Source organism: Rhipicephalus microplus, chromosome 6 (genome assembly GCF_043290135.1).
Source record: "Rhipicephalus microplus isolate Deutch F79 chromosome 6, USDA_Rmic, whole genome shotgun sequence".
Lineage (NCBI taxonomy): Eukaryota > Metazoa > Arthropoda > Arachnida > Ixodida > Ixodidae > Rhipicephalus > Rhipicephalus microplus.
The window spans coordinates 176421474-176440700 of record NC_134705.1 but is presented as its reverse complement, the minus strand read 5'-3'; the positions used below and the strand labels follow the sequence as shown (position 1 = coordinate 176440700).

General features: G+C 42.0%; 1 protein-coding gene across 8 annotated transcripts in view; it reads left to right on the top strand.

Moving 5' to 3' along the window:
• Nucleotides 1-19227, top strand: part of LOC142765677 (uncharacterized) — a 114424-nt gene that overhangs the window by 31651 nt on the left and 63546 nt on the right. For 3 of the 8 annotated variants that reach the window (XM_075867101.1, XM_075867099.1, XM_075867100.1), the window contains exons 10-19: nt 630-689; nt 2342-2535; nt 4148-4330; nt 5888-5971; nt 8307-8416; nt 9669-9903; nt 11387-11563; nt 12717-12829; nt 18318-18376; nt 18460-18511. In XM_075867101.1, the coding sequence (XP_075723216.1) occupies nt 630-689; nt 2342-2535; nt 4148-4330; nt 5888-5971; nt 8307-8416; nt 9669-9903; nt 11387-11563; nt 12717-12829; nt 18318-18376; nt 18460-18511 (1267 nt within the window). Of the gene's footprint in view, nt 1-629; nt 690-2341; nt 2536-4147; nt 4331-5887; nt 5972-8301; nt 8417-9668; nt 9904-11386; nt 11564-12716; nt 12830-18317; nt 18398-18459; nt 18512-19227 lie in introns of those variants that run through there. The other 5 variants (XR_012884360.1, XR_012884359.1, XR_012884361.1 and 2 more) reach the window with 5 other exon arrangements.

Sequence of the window (19227 nt, the reverse complement as noted above, 5' to 3'; positions counted from 1 at the left end):
CAGCACAGTGTCTCCACCTGACGCATGACAAGTGCCACTATTACAACAGCAAATATGCAGTGCAAGGAAGTGAACTTGTGAATTATGAAAAGGATCCAATGTCACTAGTCGCTGTTCAGTGTGTGCTGGTCATCAATTTAGTCACCACAAAGGCTTGCATTAGCCCTATAATAAGCTATAATAGGTATCATAGTTCGTCTCTGCGCTTACTGACCACTCGCATATGTCGCAACCGCGAATAATATCGCGCTCAGTTTTTGCTGTTCTTATTTAACACAAGCTCTTCAAGGAATGTTTCAAGGAACACCAAAGTGAAAGAGTAAATTACTAACTTCGTCTATTAAAGCCTACTATGAAGACTCCAGTTTTGTTAATTTCGCCACCATAGATTTTATAAGAGAGGAGAAAATCTCTGTTGAAAGTTTAATTTTTAAAATTTTTCACCTAAATGTACTATGGTGACGTCTTGGATTTTAAGATGCTTTTTCGTATTTTGGCCGCATTGGTTCAACCGAATCTTTTCGAAACTCCGTGAATGCAAAAACTTACCGGTACGTTAGTGACAGTGAAAGAGTTAAGCTCGGTTCCACCACGAGTGCGAAAGAAAAATGTGCTTGTTTCCCCGCTAGGTCCAGGAATGTCAAGCATCCAACCCTTATTCACCTTCTGGACGAACTGCAACAATCAAGGTGAATATTATTTTTTCTTTCTTTTGACATCACCGTACTCATCATAGCATTTGTGCAGAAATCAACATCGGTATCTTTGCAGCAGCATTCAATCATTCGCAGATTGCTGTAAAATGAGCGACTGGTTCACCTGCCAATGCCAATCCTGAGTTTGGTTTGAGCTGAAAACTAAATTCATTTTAATTTTTACTCCACCTTGCGAGTCCTCTCGGGGGTGGTCAAACTGTGATAGAGTAATTTTACATGTTGTAGCTCACACACTGGCATTACTACCTTTTATGTCTTTCTTGAGGGAAAAAAAGTTAATAAAGAAAGCGAAACTGAAAATTATTGCGTAGGCAGTCTGTACAGATGGCTGACCAGAGAAGCGGAAGCAGGTGGCCCCAGCATTTGTCATGAGGTGGGACCTATTGGAGTGTATTCTGCTGTAGATTTTCACTTCTTTTATCACCACTTTTGAGAGATGTGGGCTTCAAACTTTGTGTTTGGTGATGTTAGCTTAAACGTTATCAAGAACGCCTAAAGGATTTCATCGGTAGTGATTCATGCTGTGGTAGGTATCATCTCCAACTATTTCGATCACAAACCTGAAGAAATTGGTGCGAGTGCAGTTAAAGGTAGTGCATGCTAGCGTTGCCTCTTCATTATAGTTTTTGTACACTCAAGTACACACAAATCAGCACATCATTAGATGCACTGTCTGAAAATATCTCCTTCAGGCATGAATTTTGACGCATCTAAAAAGGTGCGAAGTTTGCACGAGATAATTCTGAGGTGTTCGATATGACATTCCCATACCTGGCAACTCTCCCGATTCACCCCCCTGGCGTTTCCAATTTTTCCTTTTCGTCCGGAATGTACGCTAATGGCTTTTTTTTCCTTTTTCTCTTTTCTTTTGTTATCACCACATTGCAACATTATGATCAATACTTTGCATTGTAGCAATCACCACTGTTGTGTCATTTGATTGCCACTACACTTTGCACCTAATTATTTTCTGTATATGTATGGCTTTAAGTGTTACTGTTTTGCTTTCTGTATTGTACCTGCTGTGAACTCCGGGGAAGGGTGGGGGGCGAGGCCATTGTTAAGCAATTAAAGCATTTCTTCAGGGAACACCTGAAATAAAACTGAATTGAATTGAAATCTGATTAACTGCCTCAACCTAATTTCGAAAGAAAAAAAAAAAACCTACAATATCAGTATGACCCGAAGTAATCGTGAGACCACTGCCGCGAAACCCCTTCAAACCCAGGGTGACCATGCAGCACGCAAACACGTCCGAGGGTTCTTCTAAAGTATGGCCAAGCACTGCAGGTATTCGGTTCATACCGTTGTACTACATTGGGTTGACTGACGGATAGTTGCAAGACCCCCAACAGCACATTTCAAAAAGCAGTTTTAATTAGCTAATGACAAAGCGGTCTCTGCCAAGATGTTTAGCTTGCGAGGCACATAAAAGAGGAAGCATGCTCTGGCCAGCTTGCCAGTGGATTTGGAACTGAGTATATAAGTCGGTAAGTGCGGTGGTTGTAGTGTGTTTTATCGCTCTCTACATGTCTTCTCATAATCAATGCGCTGATTTACTAATACAAGAAAAATCTGTTTTCTCTTTGGTCCCCTTTCAATTTCTCATGCGAGTTGTTTTTCAGGATCGGTGCCTCGAGACCGGGTTCTGAGCCACTTGCGAGCACTCGGTCTGGAGCTACCGGGCTCGCGAGCATCTGCGTCGCCTGAACGCCTCATGGTGCTTGCTGTGACACTGGTCCAAGAGTTCGGCCTCTTTGCCCTGCTTACAGTCGAGCTTGATAGCGACCCAGAGGGCAAAGCCCAACATGTTGTGGCGGTGGGTGTCACATGTGTTACTTTGGGAACCCATACTCACTTTGTGTAATGTCTCTCTAATTATTATGGAACTCATGCTTAAGTTGTCGTGGTGTCTTCCCAATTCTTTGCGAAGCCATACTCAAGTAGTTATGACATCTCACTGCGTACTGCCACGTTTAGTCAACTTCTCCCAAATTTTTAGTTCGTCATAAAAATAAATTAAATAGGCATAATCTCCTTTCAAAATTGTTGAAGTGATGTATAAGCATTTAATTTTATTGCATGTTTGTCATCAAAATTTCACAAATTCTGAATTTTTTATGCTTACAGTCTGTTGGCTTTACATTTCGCCCTGCAGAGAGTTTATTCCACTTCCATAGAAATCACTGAAGATATGCTCAAACTTTGCAAGACATTCTCATTTAGAGCATGGGGGCCTACATTCAAACCCATTGCTGGAATGAAAACTTTTCTTTTATTTCTTTATAATGGTGATCATCTTGCATGAGATACAGACTGATGGATGGAGTTTTCTATCTAGTTGGCATGGAAATGCCAACTAGAAAAAATTGATAAAATTGATAAATCTTTAAAGATTGATAAATCTTGCAACTCGTATGTACAACATATCTAAACTTCCTCTGCAGCTGCACTTAATGTAGAATCTATTCCTTGCACAACTGCGCAGTAAAATGACAATGTGCACCCATGAACCATCTGTGCGACTAATGTACATAATAATAAGCATATTTACATTAATCAAGACACCTCTTGGCACCTGCTTTCCCAGACCTTGTAGTTCATTGAGCCTGCTTCATTGACCTCTCGCTAATGAAACGCAGTTCAGTATTTCATTGTTTCCACTGCTGCCTCACAACGGTGGCTACCTAAAGTTACTGGACCATGACCCTTCAATGTTCCATTCAAGTAGTACGCCACCACATATTGCCTGGTACAGTAAAAATATATAGCATTCAACATTAGCTTGGACTATTCCACTGAATGATTTTGCCGCAGATGCATGGTTTCAACCGTACAGACGTGCCACGCTGTCTCATGCTACAGGGACAAGCACAATGATTCTCATGAATATTGGCTGCATTTCTTTATAGGCATGTATTTGGCAAATGATTCCGCATATTGAGTAGAGGAGTCGGCTATAGAGGGGACGAGGGGCAAGAGTCTGCTTTTCCTCATGTGGGTTTGCAGTTAGGAAAGATTCTTGTTGAAGCAATGCATAAACACCGTTGTGTTGTAGCTACTCCCCCAGAAAGGTACCCAGACATAAGTATACATTGGTGTACCTGTGTCTGGGTACCTCTCCCGCAATTAGAAAAACTGTGTGTGCCTTACACTTCGAGGGAATCGAACCCAGTGCCTCCAGTATGGAAAGGGGGTACTGTGAACACTTGAACTCTGCAGCGTGGGTCAAGTAGTCATCCACATGTAGAGTGCTTATCAGGTTAGCTATGAAATTAAAAAGTGACTCGAAATTGTGTAAGTGTGCTTGTGTAATGCTGCGAGAGATGTGGGTCCATTAGCGCACTCTGTAAAGCTCTTACAAGTAGCAGCGCTGATGACTTGCTCATGACTACCAGATTGGCTTACCCGGTAATCTGTAATGATTGCAGGTTGATGAGCCCGAACTGGCCTGGGGCCGGATGAAGCCTCCGCTGGTCACTGCCGAGGGCACCGAACAATGGAACATGCTGTTGAGGGTAGCGCAGCCCCTCGCGTTGCTGCTGCTCTCTGATCTCGGTGCAGTGCAGTCTGTCACTCGCAGCTTTGCACGTATCACGATGGCCATGACCAATGTGAGCACTAATGGTTGCGAGGCTTGTGTTGTACATTTAAAGGTGTTATGTTTACTAATGTTGTTTAATTTGTATCTTTCATAACTTCTTGCTCGGTGAAGAGATTAGGTGGATCTACCATATTTTGCTGTGTTTTAGCCGCCCCTGCATGTAACCTGCATGCCAAACTACAATCCACGGAGAAATTCTAAAAAATGGAAGATTGCTGCATATTATCAACACAACCAATACATGTCAACTGTAAAATTGATTTTACTTCTTGATAGAATGGGCCCCATCAATTATAACTTGCAGCTGTGCAGACTTCGTTCTCACTCCTTTTTTGCCCCTTTTTTTGGTGGTTCACGAGCTCTGTGGTAACAACTGTGCGTTTTTTCAACGCAATCTTTTCAAACAGTCGTGATATTTTCATCAAAGGAAAAGGACTACAGGCACTTGTTGATGAAATATAGAATGTAATGAATATATGTCTTTGTTTCAGGTATACAAGGTACCAAAGGCAAAGAATTGCATTCAGCCTTGTGTCTCATTTTGCCCCGCCTTGCCCTGCCTAATAATATAAGAACTGAAACCTGCAACTTTTGCACACGTAATATGAAGGTTGGAGGGTTCCGTTCCTGCTGCTGACGAGTTTCTTTTTTTCATCTGCTTTAATTTTTCTTTATCTCATCATTACTACAACTCAGCTGAAAACTTCGAATAATGCCTCCCGTTTATGTTGGCTTCATATGGCTGTGCGTGACAGTAAATCAAGGTGCCTAGCACTATGCCCTATTCATCTCGTACGAAGAGGCTAAAGAGATTGCTGTTGGTGGGCTGACTGTTCGACGGCATATGGTGGGTGTGGAAACATCCTTCAAGTACTCCGTGTTCTCATTCACTGCATTTATATAAACAAAAAAGCCCTGCATTAAAAGGTACTTTCGTCTCGTACGTCGCAAGCATGTCCCCATTCCTTCAGCGTTCTTTCTGAGCAAGAAGCTGCTGTTTGATTTTAAAAACCGTATCGAACTTGAAGAGGATGCAAAAAAAAAAATTTAAAATAGTTTGGCCAGGTCATATGTAGCGCAGCCTCTCATTGCAAGCTGAAGCTGTTGTGCAAATACTTTTTATAATACATGACCCAATTCCTCGACTTCAAGGACTACCTTGAGGACTAGTGTTTTCATGTACGTTTTATTCTATCATCTCTTTGTAAGGAAGTTTTCGTACGCATAGCCCACATCATTAGTCATCATAGTTCTAATATATACTTAGCTAATCTACGAAAGTTACAGGGGACGAATTTGTGCTTTTATAAGAGTAACGGTACATCTACTGTTCAAAAATTATGGGATCAGCTCATATAGAAGACGCTGGAAATTCACCACAACATGGCACTTTTTAGACATAACTAGTCCTTGCGTCATTAAACAGCATACATTATCATCAACTGGTTAACAACTCAAAGAACACACAAATGGACACGTATTTGCTTGTTTCCAAAGACGGTGAAAATTGACAGCCTAAGTTGACATGCTTTCTGTAACCCTCCGTCATCCCCACGGAACCGTGCAGGTCTCCGTAGCCCACCGGCACATCTCGGATCGAATGGCCCTGTACGAAATGCACAGCTACCACGAACTGAACAGACTGGACCCGGTAACGATTCTCATCTTCTATTTTTTTTCTGTTAATGTGACACTGCTAATTGCGTGGATCCAATGAATTGCCATTGTGCGAGGCAATCATGCACCTCTTACACTCGGTCCTCATTATAACAAAGTTGCATCTCACACGAAAATAAGTTTGTTATACCCGAAAATTTGTTATGAAGGTATAGTCCTAACACCATAGCTGTTGCAAAACTATTTTTCATCCATTTCGTCATAACCAATATTTCGTTATGTCAAGCTTTGAGTGTGCTTGCTTACTTCGCCATCATGTTTCAGTGCGGGATCACCGTCCTCAATAAACACGCTGTTTATTATTGGTGCTTTCATTCCCCGGCTTTTCTAGCAAACATCGTTATAAGTCGCATATTTTATTGGTGAAGTTGTCATGTGCAAAAAAAAAAGTGAAGTAAGTTAGCGCACCGCAGCCTACACTGAGGCTGTGTCACAGAAGAGCTGGTGAGCACGTTTCAGGTCCACTTGTTGACCATCTGTACCGAGTGCTTGGGTGGCCTTCGAGCGCTTGTGGATTTATGGTGTTGGTAATTTTCTTTTTAAGAACATGGCAAACCTCTACCACAACAGCTTTGCTGTAAAAAAACCCTGTTACCAACCAGATACAGCGGTTCGGCCCTTGAAGATGCAGCTGTCACTTGCACATTGCTAGTATGTGCCGTTTTCCAATGATTGATGCCCTATCAATTGTGGGCTTGTTGGCAATCAACCAGTTCTGATGTAGAAACGTGATCCATTATTGGGACCACTTGTTTCAGGTTGATACATTTCATTGTTGCCTGGATATGAAAACAAGACCTCGCTCTCCGGTGCCGGATCTAGCTACCTAGGTTAACTCTTCCAACTTGTGCACGTTCAATCAGGGCCATTTCACTTCTGTGAGGGATGGAAAGAAAGAAAAGTAATATGTCAGCTACGCACATGCCAAGCTTTGCTTGCTCCCAGTTTCAAATTCAGGTGAAAATTTTTATTATTATGCTACTTTACTGTGATTGATAATTGTTAGGGTTTAACGTGCCTACTTTACTGTGATGAGCTCTGTGATTCGATCAGAGCATAAAGCACACAGGCTACACTAAAATAGGGCAGCGACTAAGCATCTGTAAATGCAACCTTATTTCTATCCAGGGAGCTGAAACCTCCTTTTCGACATTCTTTCGTAATCAGTGTGCTTCTTTTACCAAACTTATCAACTCTTGACCATTCATAAAAAGTAGACGACTTTTAGTACTCAGAAGCATAATTTTTTTCACCGTTCATCTCTCTCTGCTAAGCAGCAGACAAAAAATTACCCCCATATCTGCATGTTTCCCTGCAAATGTCGTCGAAAGACAATGGTCGTTCTGTCTGGAGAGAGTGAATAAAATGTTTATTTGATGTTCTGTGCAAAAAAATCGGTGAATGAGATTCTAGAGGTGCTGCGTGAGACATGAATGCCATCTGGCTGTAATCTTGAAAAACTAAAGGGTGACCTCCGGTGTAGCGAGCGTGTGTCGGGTGCCATCACAGAGGCCATAATTTATGGAATGCAATGCCACGAGTAGGTCCCACCACCGTATCGTCTTAGCAAAACGTAGGAAACACCTACTTTTTTGTGCATTGTCAGCACAATATAATAAATGCATTGATCTTTGGAATTACTTGCGCATGTTTTCTATAGTATAAAGAAACACGCCACAGAATATGACGTGTTGATGTTGTGCCTCAGATATACGCAATATTTGGTTTTCAAATGACCATACGCACAGGTATGAACGAAGAAACCAGTGCAACATTGGTGGGCGCTGCGGTTGAACTTTACCCATTTCGGTTGAAAGACAGACAAGTTGACTGACAGACAGATCGTTTTTAAAAAGCTTCCGAGAAACAATGTGTCATTCATTATGGTAACTCAAGCCTCAATATAACGAACACTGATTTAATAAAATATCGGTTATAACGAAGTAAACGAATAGTAACATTAAAATAGATATAGTGTTTGGAATATACCCTTATAATGAATTTTCGGACATAACCAACTTGTCTTTGTGTAATATGCAACTTTATTATAATGAGGTCTGAGTATACTGAGTGAAAACGCAACACATGTGATGAGCGAACAAGGGCATAACTTTCTTCTTTTATCTCATCTCTCATTTTGGTCTCTCGCTTGTGCTCAGCATCATCATGAATTGTTTGTTCCAACCTTCCCAACTCTCGACGTTTTTGACTAATGCGCCATCTGCCTTCATAAATTATATAGCAAACCTTTAACAGTGGTCTTACTGTGCGCTGTAACATTTGCTGTTGTGGGCTGGGTGTCAGTGCAGCTGCTCAACGGTCTTTTCGGGAGCAGCCAAGACTTGCGGCCATCCTCTCGGCTGCTTGTCAAGGCACCGCGCTTTCTGGATCTCGTCTACATGTTGCTGGCCACGGACAGGTGCGATGAAATGCTGCTTTTGTCCGTTTGTCCGAATGGAATTATAATGTCTGTTTTTGTTCGTTTGCATACAGTTCTCATTTCAAAATATTGTGATTTGCCTATTTACTTTGCAACTCTACGAGTTTAGGAAAAATTTGGTCCAAAAATGCACAGAAAATATTTCGGGTTTTATTTAAAAAACAACAATGTGTTGTACTGAAAAAATATAATTGCATATTTGAAATCGGTGCACAAATATGTACAAGCCTAGCAAGCTCCATCAAGGTTGATTGATAATTTTGATAAATTTTGAGGCATTGTGCCTTTTCGTGAACCACGTTATCGAGTACTAATCATTGAATCACCTCAGAGGGGCGGGTAGCGCATCTTCTCCAAATGCTGCTTTTTATATATTTCAGCTATTGGCCAGTAGCATGCTCTCTGCCGCGTTGTTAAACAGTAAGTGCCGGCCGCTTTGAAGAGAGTGAGCACAGGCCTGTGCGTAAAAAGACAGTGTCTGAGAGAATGCCAACTTTGAACTCCACTTGTGAATTTTCTTTACCATGCATGACTGCAAAATTTGGCTGAGGTATTCATGGCAGTGTCTGATATTTGTAGGGTGTGTTCTTTTTAGGCTTGTGTGAATATTTCAGCATGTGGACAATTCGAATGATACCATGAATACATTTATGCAGAAGAAATCTGCACTTCAGCAAAGCCTCATTTCAAGGTTAAATAAACACATCACCCTCACAAAGATTCATCATTTTTTAAGTTTAAAGCTTGTTTACTGGCCTATATCCTTTAAGTCTAGCAACTTTATAATGTATGTATTTTACAGATTATCAGCTGCATTCTGTTGAAAGTAAAATCCGGTAACTATTCAAAATTGCTTTCAGATATATCATCAAAACAAAAGGGACATTTATTTGCACATGCCTTGCTTGAATTAAAAAATATTGTGCTGGTTATCTGGGTTGTAACAAATTGCTTAATTTTTTTCTTATAATATGTGATATATACTATTCATATTCAATTCAGAATCCTGTGACTATTCGCTTCCAATTGGCCTCGAACTTGAAATTTATTATTCGCACCTGCCTACTTTTCTCACCTATCCTGACAGATGGTTCACGACCCTTTAAACTGAAACCACGTATGCAGCCCCTCCTTGTCTATTTTTGTTAGTTTGTCTTAGACACTGTTGTGTTGCACCTTGGTTTAATTGTATTAAGCAACAAAAGACAGCATTGTTACACGACCACTGCAGGGAAGCCCTGCACGAGTACATGGTCATCCTGGCACTGCTGCACTTGGCTCCATTCATGGACGTGCCAGACGCGTCCAGTGCCTTCTTGTCGTCCCTGACAGGCGAGGACGTGACTTGGGGCACACCACCATGGTGGCGTGTATGCCTGCGCCTAGCAGAGCGCACGCTTCCCAACCTGATGCAAGTTGCTTATGAACAGGTCTTCAAAGGGAGCCCAATCTTTGACGAAGTCATGGTACGGGAAGACATGTCTTACAGTGCCCAAGTGCAGTAATACCTCGTTGACCCAAAGTGGTAAAAACCAGGGAAAATTTCGAGATAAACAGATTTTCGAGATAAACTTGCACCGATCACCGGGAAAAATGTGTGCTTTTCAAAAAAATCACTACTGTTTACCGACTATTTAGCAGCAGTTTCCAGTCTTTCTTCTTGTGTAGGTTTAAAAGAGAAAAAATAACAATCAAAAGACTTTATTTGGCTGTGTTTTGCTGCACTGCCATTTTATTTAGCAGAGAAAAACTACCTAATGCTCGCATCTGCTTTGCGGTCGTAGTTGGGCCTAGGAAGGCGTCCTCCAGCTGCTTGACGCATCGAATCAGTCGATCTTCCCCACCACTGCACTCGACCTTATTTTGTAGCAAGCGCAGCAAATTTCTCGTCTCGGAAGACGTCGGCACCTCTCAAGGTGGTTCGTCATCGCCGTCGTCTTCCCCGTCCCCTACGTTAGTGGCCATTTGAACGATTTTGGCCTCCGTCATTTCTACGGTCACTGCCACATCCTGCTCACACGGCACGTGCTCCAGAAAAGTATCGTCACTTTCGGCGGCACCGTTGCCTGTTAGATTGGTGAACTGTTGACAGAGCTCCTCACAATCTGTGAAGTCATCTGTCTCTGCTGTCTCTGGTTTAGTAACGGTATTCACTTGTTGACCCAAGGGTCACAGGTTTGAATCCCGGCCATAACGGCTGCATTTTCGGTGGAGGTGTAAATGTGTGAGGCCCCCCTGCTTAGATTCAAGTTAGGTGCTAAAGAAACCCAGGTGGTCGAAATTCTCAGAACCTTTTACTACGGCGTCCCTCCTCCTCATATGGTTTGGGAACCTACAACCCCTACAATTAATATTATTCATCATTCAGTGGAAAAATGAAGTATACACGACACATTTGTAAGGCATTGTGTCCATAAGGTTGGTGCCGGGGCCGATGAGGATGTAGAATTCTGACAATGAAGGCGTCTTTGTTTTGAGGGGAAAACCTTAAACGACCCACTCAGTGCATAATTGACATAGTGTCACACCCAGCTCTTATTTTTCTCTTCCACTGGGCTGTAAAAGATTCAGTTAATGTGATTCCTTGCCCGACATGATACCTGTATAGGGTCTTCTTGCAAAGGAGTTTCAAGCACTGCTGCACTCTGTAGTAGAATATTCAGCTACCTTGTAGAAGGCCAGTGTTGAAAGCCTGCTCGATCCTGGGTATAATTGTTCTAATTTTGCGCTATAGCAGCTGCAAACACAGATAGGGGCAACTGCAATACCTAAATCAGCTGTTGTTGTAATATTATTATGGCTTTTACAGTAAAAAAAGTTTAATAAAACGAAAATTATTAACATACAGGGCCCACTCAAATATTCACAGTCGTATTTAAGACAAGCCTCTTCACGGCCATCATCTTGTGCACACATATCCCACCCATTTTTTGTTGGATATGTGTGCAGGGAGACATCATGGTGGATGAAGTGCGCAATGGACTCGTCGAATTTATTGACAGCCTAAGTATTCTGGATGCCTGGTCCAAGATTATTGCAAAGATAAAAGTTCGGGACACCAAAGTCTACACCTTCTACCCGATTGTTCTGGCTGACCTCAAGAATTTGAATGCGTATGTCAAAAAGGTGAGAGCTTGTGAGAGTTTAGCTGTGTGTGGAGGAGCCATGGATTTTGATATGTATAAATTATACCAAAAATGTCGCTTTGTATAATTACTGGCACAGATAAATCGGGATAGCTTTCAATTTTCTCAATTAATGTACGGGCTTGTGTGAACAACTATTTCCACTTTAGAAAGGAAGTCAAAGAAAATAGTAATTGGTGGAACATTACAGTATTACCAAGCAATACTGAATAGGAGAAGTTTTTAAATAGTAAGGTGGAAGTTATGTTCGGTGAAATATGTTAAAGTTTAATGTTTTGCATACGTATCCTATATAAGCTCGCGTAACACGTTTATAAGCTTTGAAATGAATAAATCGGCCTGCAGCAAATGTCCTCATCAGTTAACCTTGAATCGTGACTTAGTGGCATCGCAATTTTCTTTTGAATAAGCAGTTTCACGGCATAACAAGTGTATGTAGCAGTGTAATCACCTCTTCAGGCTGGTAACTTGAAGCAAATTATGTACTATCACTCATTTCAAACACATCAAAATTTTAGGAATATTCAGTTCATGTTGACGTGAGTCAAATGCTGTAACATTCATTTGCACAGGTCTATATTCCAAACTGTAGTAGGCCTCACTGTTATGTGATAATTGGTGCAGATGAATTTGTGATTTGCTCGTCTGAAGTAGCTTTGCCACCTCAATTTTTAGCATGAAACGCGATGTGTATCGGGTATATTTAACTGTGTGCTTTAGAGTCTCTTTAAGATATATTGCACTTATGTATATACAAAATGCTTGAAGTGTTTTTGCCTCAGATATTTTTTCTTTCTCTGGTGTGAAATAAATTTTGCACCCACTCGTGCTTCAGTGTTCGTTGGCACTCCCTCAATTGCTGCTTTTCTTCTTATTAGTGAATGGTATGAGTTTGTTCAATAGCAAGTCCAAAGGGCAACTGCTGATAACAGCGTTAGCACGATCTCTATGTCGCGAGACAAAGGGGGACAATGATTGGTTGGAAACTGCCGCTGACTATCGTGGCGCTGGTGAAGGAGGCATTAGGTAGTGACAAGGTGATGAAGGGTGCTGAAAGTTGTTCCGGCCAGAACTTGACTTTAAACAGCTTTGCTGTAAATGTTTCTGTCTTTCTGTTTTTCTCTTCCTTGCAGCTGGAACGAAGTGTCACTTGGGATGGGGACATAATGGAGTACTACATACGGCTGCGAGGCTTCTTGGCTCAGATGAAGGAGCGAGATGAGAGCCTCGATTTTTTCCTGCCGAGGTGAGTGGGCAGGCTTGAAAAAGTAGGTATGAAACAACGAACGGAGGTGTAACAAATTGAGCCTCGAGATGTTTCTCTCAGAAGTCGGCACGTAATGGTGGTCAGCCTATAACAAGTCTCAGGTATAACAATTGTATTTTCATGCCTATGTTGTGATGTAGTGATACCGTATTTTCTTGTACATAACATCATCATCAGCCTGACTACGTCCACTGCAGGACAAAGGCCTCTCCCATGTTCCGCCAGTTAACCCGGTCCTGTGATTGCTGCTGCCAATTTATACCCGCAAACTTCTTAATCTCATCTGCCCACCTAACCTTCTGTCTCCCCCTAGCCGGCTTCCCTTCTCTAGGAATCCAGTTAGTTACCCTTAATGACCAGCGGTTATCCTGTCAACGCGCTACATGCCCGGCCCATGTCCATTTTCTCTTTATTTCAACTATGATATCCTTAACCCCCGTTTGTCCCCTAATCCACTCTGCTCCCTTCTTGTCTCTTAAGGTTACACCTACCATTTTTCTTTCCATTGCTCGCTGCGTCGTCCTCAATTTAAGCTGAACCCTCTTTGTAAGTCTCCAGGTTTCTGCTCCGTAGCTAAGTACCGGCAAGATAGAGCTGTTATATACCTTCCTCTTGAGGGATAGTGGCAATCTACCTGTCATAATTTGAGAGTGCTTGCCGAATGTGCTCCACCCCATTCTTATTCTTCTAGTTACTTCAATCTCGTGGTTAGGCTCTGTGGTTATTACCTGCCCTAAGTAGACATAGTCTTTTACAACTTCAAGTGCACTATTACCTATCTCGAAGCGCTGCTCCTTTCCGAGGTTGTTGTACATTACTTTCGTTTTCTGCAGATTAATTTTAAGACCCACCTTTCTGCTCTGCTTGTCTAACTCCGTAATCATGAGTTGCAATTCGTCCCCTGAGTTACTCAGCAATGCAATGTCATCGGCGAAGCGCAAGTTACTAAGGTATTCTCCATTAACTCTTATCCCTAACTGTTCCCATTCTAGGCTTCTGAAAACCTCCTGTAAGCACGCGGTAAATAGCATTGGGGAGATTGTGTCCCCCTGCCTTACACCCTTCTTGATTGGTATTCTGTTGCTTTCTTTTTGAAGCACTATGGTAGCAGTTGATCCCCTGTAGATTTCTTCCAGAACGTTTATATATACTTCATCTACGCCCTGATTCTGCAGTGTCTGCATGACGGCTGATATTTCTACTGAATCAAACGCCTTCTCGTAATCTATGAAGGCTATGTATAGTGGTTGGTTATACTCTGAGCATTTCTCTATTACCTGATTGATAGTATGAATGTGGTCAATTGTTGAGTAGCCTGTTCTAAATCCTGCTTGTTCCTTTGGTTGATTGAATTATGATGTTTTCTTTACTCTGTTAGCAATTACCTTTGTAAATAGCTTGTATACTACAGAGAGCAAGCTGATCGGCCTGTAATTCTTCAAGTCCTTGTCATCTCCTTTCCTATGTATTAAGATGATGTTAGCGTTCTTCCAAGACTCTGGTACCCTTCTCGTCAGGAGACACCTCGTAAACAGGGTGGCTAGTTTTTCGAACACAATCTGTCCTCCATATTTCAGCAGGTCTGATGTTACCTGATCCTCACCAGCAGCTTTGCCTCTTTGCATGCTCTCCAAAGCTTTTCTGACTTCTTCTATCATTACTGGTGGGGTGTCATCTGGGTTACTGCTAGTTCTCATAGTATTAAGGTCGTGGTTGTCTCGGCTACTGTACAGATCTCTGTAAAACTCCTCCGCTATTTTAACTATCCTATCCATATTGGTAGTTATTTTGCCTTCTTTGTCCCTTAGTGCATACATCCGACTTTTGCCTATCCCAAGTTTCCTCTTTCCTCTTCACTGCTTTGACGCTTCCTCCGTTTTTCAGAGCGTGTTCAATTCTCTCCATGTTATACCTTCTTACATCGCATACCTTACGCCTATTAATCAACTTCAAAAACTCTGCCAGTTCTATTTTGTCTGTTGTACTTGAGACTTTCATGATTTGACGCTTGTTAATTAGGTTCTTCGTTTCCTGGCAAAGCTTGCCAGTGTCCTATCTAACTACCCTGCCTCCAACTTCCACTGCACACTCCGTAATGATACTCGTCAGATTGTCGTTCATTGTATCTACGCTAAGGTTGGTTTCCTCACTAAGAGCCGAGTACCTGTTCTGCAGCGACACTCTGTATTCTTGTACTTTCCCTCTCAGTGCTAACTCATTTATTGGCTTCTTGCGTATCGGTTTCTGTCGTTCCTTCCTCAAGTTTAGGGGAATTCGAGACCGTACTATTCTATGGTCACTGCATCGTACCTTGCCAACCACTTGCACATCCTTCACTATTCCTGGGTGTGCAGTCATTATAAAGTCTATTTCGTTCTTATTTTCGCCATTAGGGCTCCTGCATGTCCACTTGCGATTTTCTCGTTTTCGGTAGAAGGTATTCAAAATCCGCAAATTATTGCGTTCTGCGAATTCTACTAGTAGCTCTCCTTTGGCGTTTCTAGTGCCGATGCCATAATCTCCTATTGCCTGGTCTACAGCCTGCTTCTTCCCTACCTTTGCATTAAAGTCGCCCATCACTATAGTATACTGTGTTTTTACCTTACTCAGTGCCGATTCCACGTCTTCATAGAAGCCTTCAACTGGATGTAGGCGCGTAAGTCTGTACTACTTTCATCTTGTATCTTTTATTCAGTTTAATTACAATACCTACCACCCTTTCATTAATGCTATAATATTCCTCTATGTTGCCAGCTATGTTTCTGTGAATTAGGAACGCCACTCCCAGTTCTCTTCTGTCTGCCAAGCCCCGATAGCAAAGGACGTGCCCGTTCTGTAGCACCGTATAGGCCTCATCTGTCCTCCTAACCTCACTGAGCCCTATTATATCCCATTTAACACCCTCTAGCTCCTCGAATAGTACAGCTAGACTTCCCTCACTAGATAAGGTTCTAGCGTTAAACGTTGCCAAGTTCAGGTTCCAATGGCGGCCTGCCCCGCCGCGGTGGTCTAGTAGCTAAGGTACTCGGCTGCTGACCCACAGGTCGCGGGTTCGATTCCCGGCTGCGGCGTCTGCATTTCCGATGGTGGCGGAAATGTTGTAGGCCCGTGTGCTCAGATTTGGGTGCACGTTAAAGAACCCCAGGTGGTCGAAATTTCCGGAGCCCTCCACTACGGCGTCTCTCATAATCATATGGTGGTTTTGGGACGTTAAACCCCACAAATCAATCAAATCCAATGGCGGCCTGTAGTCCAGACATTCTTAGCACCCTCTGCTGCGTTGCAGATCTGACCGCCGCCGTAGTAAGTTGCTTCGCAGCTGCTGGGGACTGAGGGCCGTGAGTTATTTACGTATGCATGTGGGAGGTAGTGGCCAGATACTGCACCAAGGTGGCCAATCCTTCTCTGGTGAGGGAGTGCGTTCCCGGCGGTGGTTACCGGTGAGGCCGCACCCCAGGCCTCTTAATGCAGTTCCATCAACACGCGGATTTTTTTTTTTTCCGGTTGGGAACTGCGCGGCACCGGGATTTGAGCCACGGACCTCTTGCATGCGAGGCGGATGCTCTAACCACTACGCCATCGCCGCACCCGTAAACCACATGTCATAACATGACTTTGCCTAAACCGTAAACCACATGCCTAGCTACAACTTGTAGAGAAGTTTTAAAAAGATCTCCAGGTATTGCCGTGAAGCCACCTTCATGACATTGCCATGAAGCATTGCAAAGGAGCTGCCTTGTGTACCAAAAATTATCAATAACCTGCACCTTACCTTTAGCTTTGAACTTAATGTATCTTTTGTGCAGGCCATTTGCAAGGAAAAATGGCAACAACGTCCCACTTTGAAGTATATATTCCTGTTTTGCTTTCTTGCTAGAAACATCATACTGTGGCATAGCTATTTTAGAATCTGTATGTAACACAGTCTTCGTGTTGCAATATAACATGTTTTTTATCTCTTTAAAATGGCCCTGCAACACTTTTTAAGCGTGGTCAAAAAACGATGGCAATTCGTAGTAGAGGTTCCCAAGAACACGCTAGCCAAATAATATGGCGCAGCATGCAGCCTGCAATTCACGATAAATGATCAAAGTCAGCTATATATTGCTTTCTCTTTCCTCGACAAATCACATAGACGATCTTCAAAATTACTCGTAGAAGGCCATCTATCAGCCATTAGCTGATTTCAACATGGCACGCTTGGTCGTTTCAGGGAATCGCCGTAAGAGGCCGTGACTTGTCCACGCGTGCGCGCGCGATCACACTGAAAAAGTTGCATATTCGAAGAAAAATAAACCAAGTGCTTAAAGTCACGAGGCGGGTATGACATATTTTCTTCGCCCATGCCATCCTCCCTGTTTATCTTCCGGTGCTTTAGTCCGGACAAGAGAAGAGAGAATGCAACTGCAGCATGCAACAAATTTTTGTAACTCCGCTCCTAGTGGACGGATTCCTAAAATTTTAGCGTCGTTGAATTCATGAGGCAATATGTTCTTTTAGTGAATTCATTCCCTGGTTATTTGAAAAAGATATTCAGGGCTTACTTCATTTGTTTTAATAAACATATTTATTTCTCTATAAATTGTGGAACGGCCTCTTTCACCATAAAGTAATGATCTTTGTGAAAAGATCTTGTTTCAGAGCAGCTTGGTTTGGTTCAGTTTAAGTGAGTAGTATAGGTTACACACTTTTTTTGTCGTTGTGATGATACAAAGTTTGCGTGTTTGTGTATATTGTCATCATTGTACATCACCGTTTAGGTAAATCTTAAGATAAATTACTTGTCCTTTTGCTGCAATAAAAACCCCAGGTTTGATGTTACTTGCCAGTGTTGCACCACAAAAGAATAAACACTGCAGTATTGCGATTTCTTTTTCTTTCTGATTCAAGCTAGTGGATTTCCACTGATTTCTTCTTGGTTTCTGGACCCTAACATTTTTTCATTCTTTTAGTTCCACATGTGTATGCATGCATGAATGTGTTAAGGCGTATGCTAGCATACGCCCTAACGCATCTATGCATGTGCGAGGACGATCGTACCATATGAGGACGACCTCAGGACATCGAATGTTGTCTGGGCTTGTATGCATTGATTATTGAGTATTGAAAAGTATTGAATACACAGTTGTGAGCAAAATTTTGGGCTTAATGGGCACTATAAATTATAAAAGTTTCATATTGCAACGTGTATAGTGAGAACCAGTGGTGCACTGCATGTCCGGTTGCCATCTTGCATAGAAAAGTTTAGCGGTATTTTGCATGCATTGATAATTAAAAAATTTTTTATAGGGGTATGTCTTCAGGCAAAAGCAAGAACGGACGAGCTATGAACTATATGTTGCTCCTACTGTAAAGTAATTCTCGATTAGTGAAAGGTAGCCCGAGAGGTTAAACAGAATTAAAACATTAAATTTATTCTTAGAAGCTGTTTATCAGCCCACTAAGGGTTGCATTCTTTCTAACGCAGGTGGAAGCACTCCATCTTTGACCCAGAATGCGTTTACTACCCACGGAGAGACGTGGTGTGTAAGTGATAACAAAGACGATGTAATTATTTTGTTCATTTCTTTTACGAGCTGATCCCTACCTCACCTTGTTCTCTGGTGCAGATGTTCCCGTGGGTTTCTTCAACATAACTGTCCCCACAAGCCCAGGAGAAAGGTACACATCTGTAACATGTTTCTGCGCATTGAATGCACATCTTGTGCTAAGTTGCAGTGAAACCGTGCTGTTAAATTTATTGCTGCTTAATAAGGTGTAAACTGGTCTTGCTTGAGGCTTAATACCACAAACTACAAAGCCAGACAAGGACAGTCTTTAGAAAGTTCAGGTGACGCTGATCAAAAATTGATTGATCGATTCTGTTTCCAGTTGCTGTGGAACCATGCTGATAAGTTCATTGCTGCTTAGTAAGGTTTAATCTACTCTTGTCTTGATACTTAAACTCACAAACTACAATTAAAAACTAGGACAGTCTTTAAAAAGTTCAGGTGATGTCGATGAGAAATTGATTGATAGATTGCTTGATGTGATTTCATTACATCACAAAGCTATGGGAAAGCTAGTCTAGAGGAGAAGTCTATATTTTTCGTTACCTGTCTTTTTTTCATTTGTTTTTAAGTTCACTTACAGCCCATCCTAGTAGCTTTTTTCTTGCATGCTTAAAGCACAGGTGTGCAGTTTTTGTAATATATTCTGTGAGACAAAAGTTCCCACTCTGCCAAAGATTGACAAATATGACTGTGGTTCGAATCGACCGCCATATGAAATTCAGTAGAAACATAAACCGAACATAATTTGTTTGCATGACTTTTTTTTGAAACAATCAAACACTGCCAGCAGTATTTGTCTTTTGCAACAAAGGCTAACGCTATGAA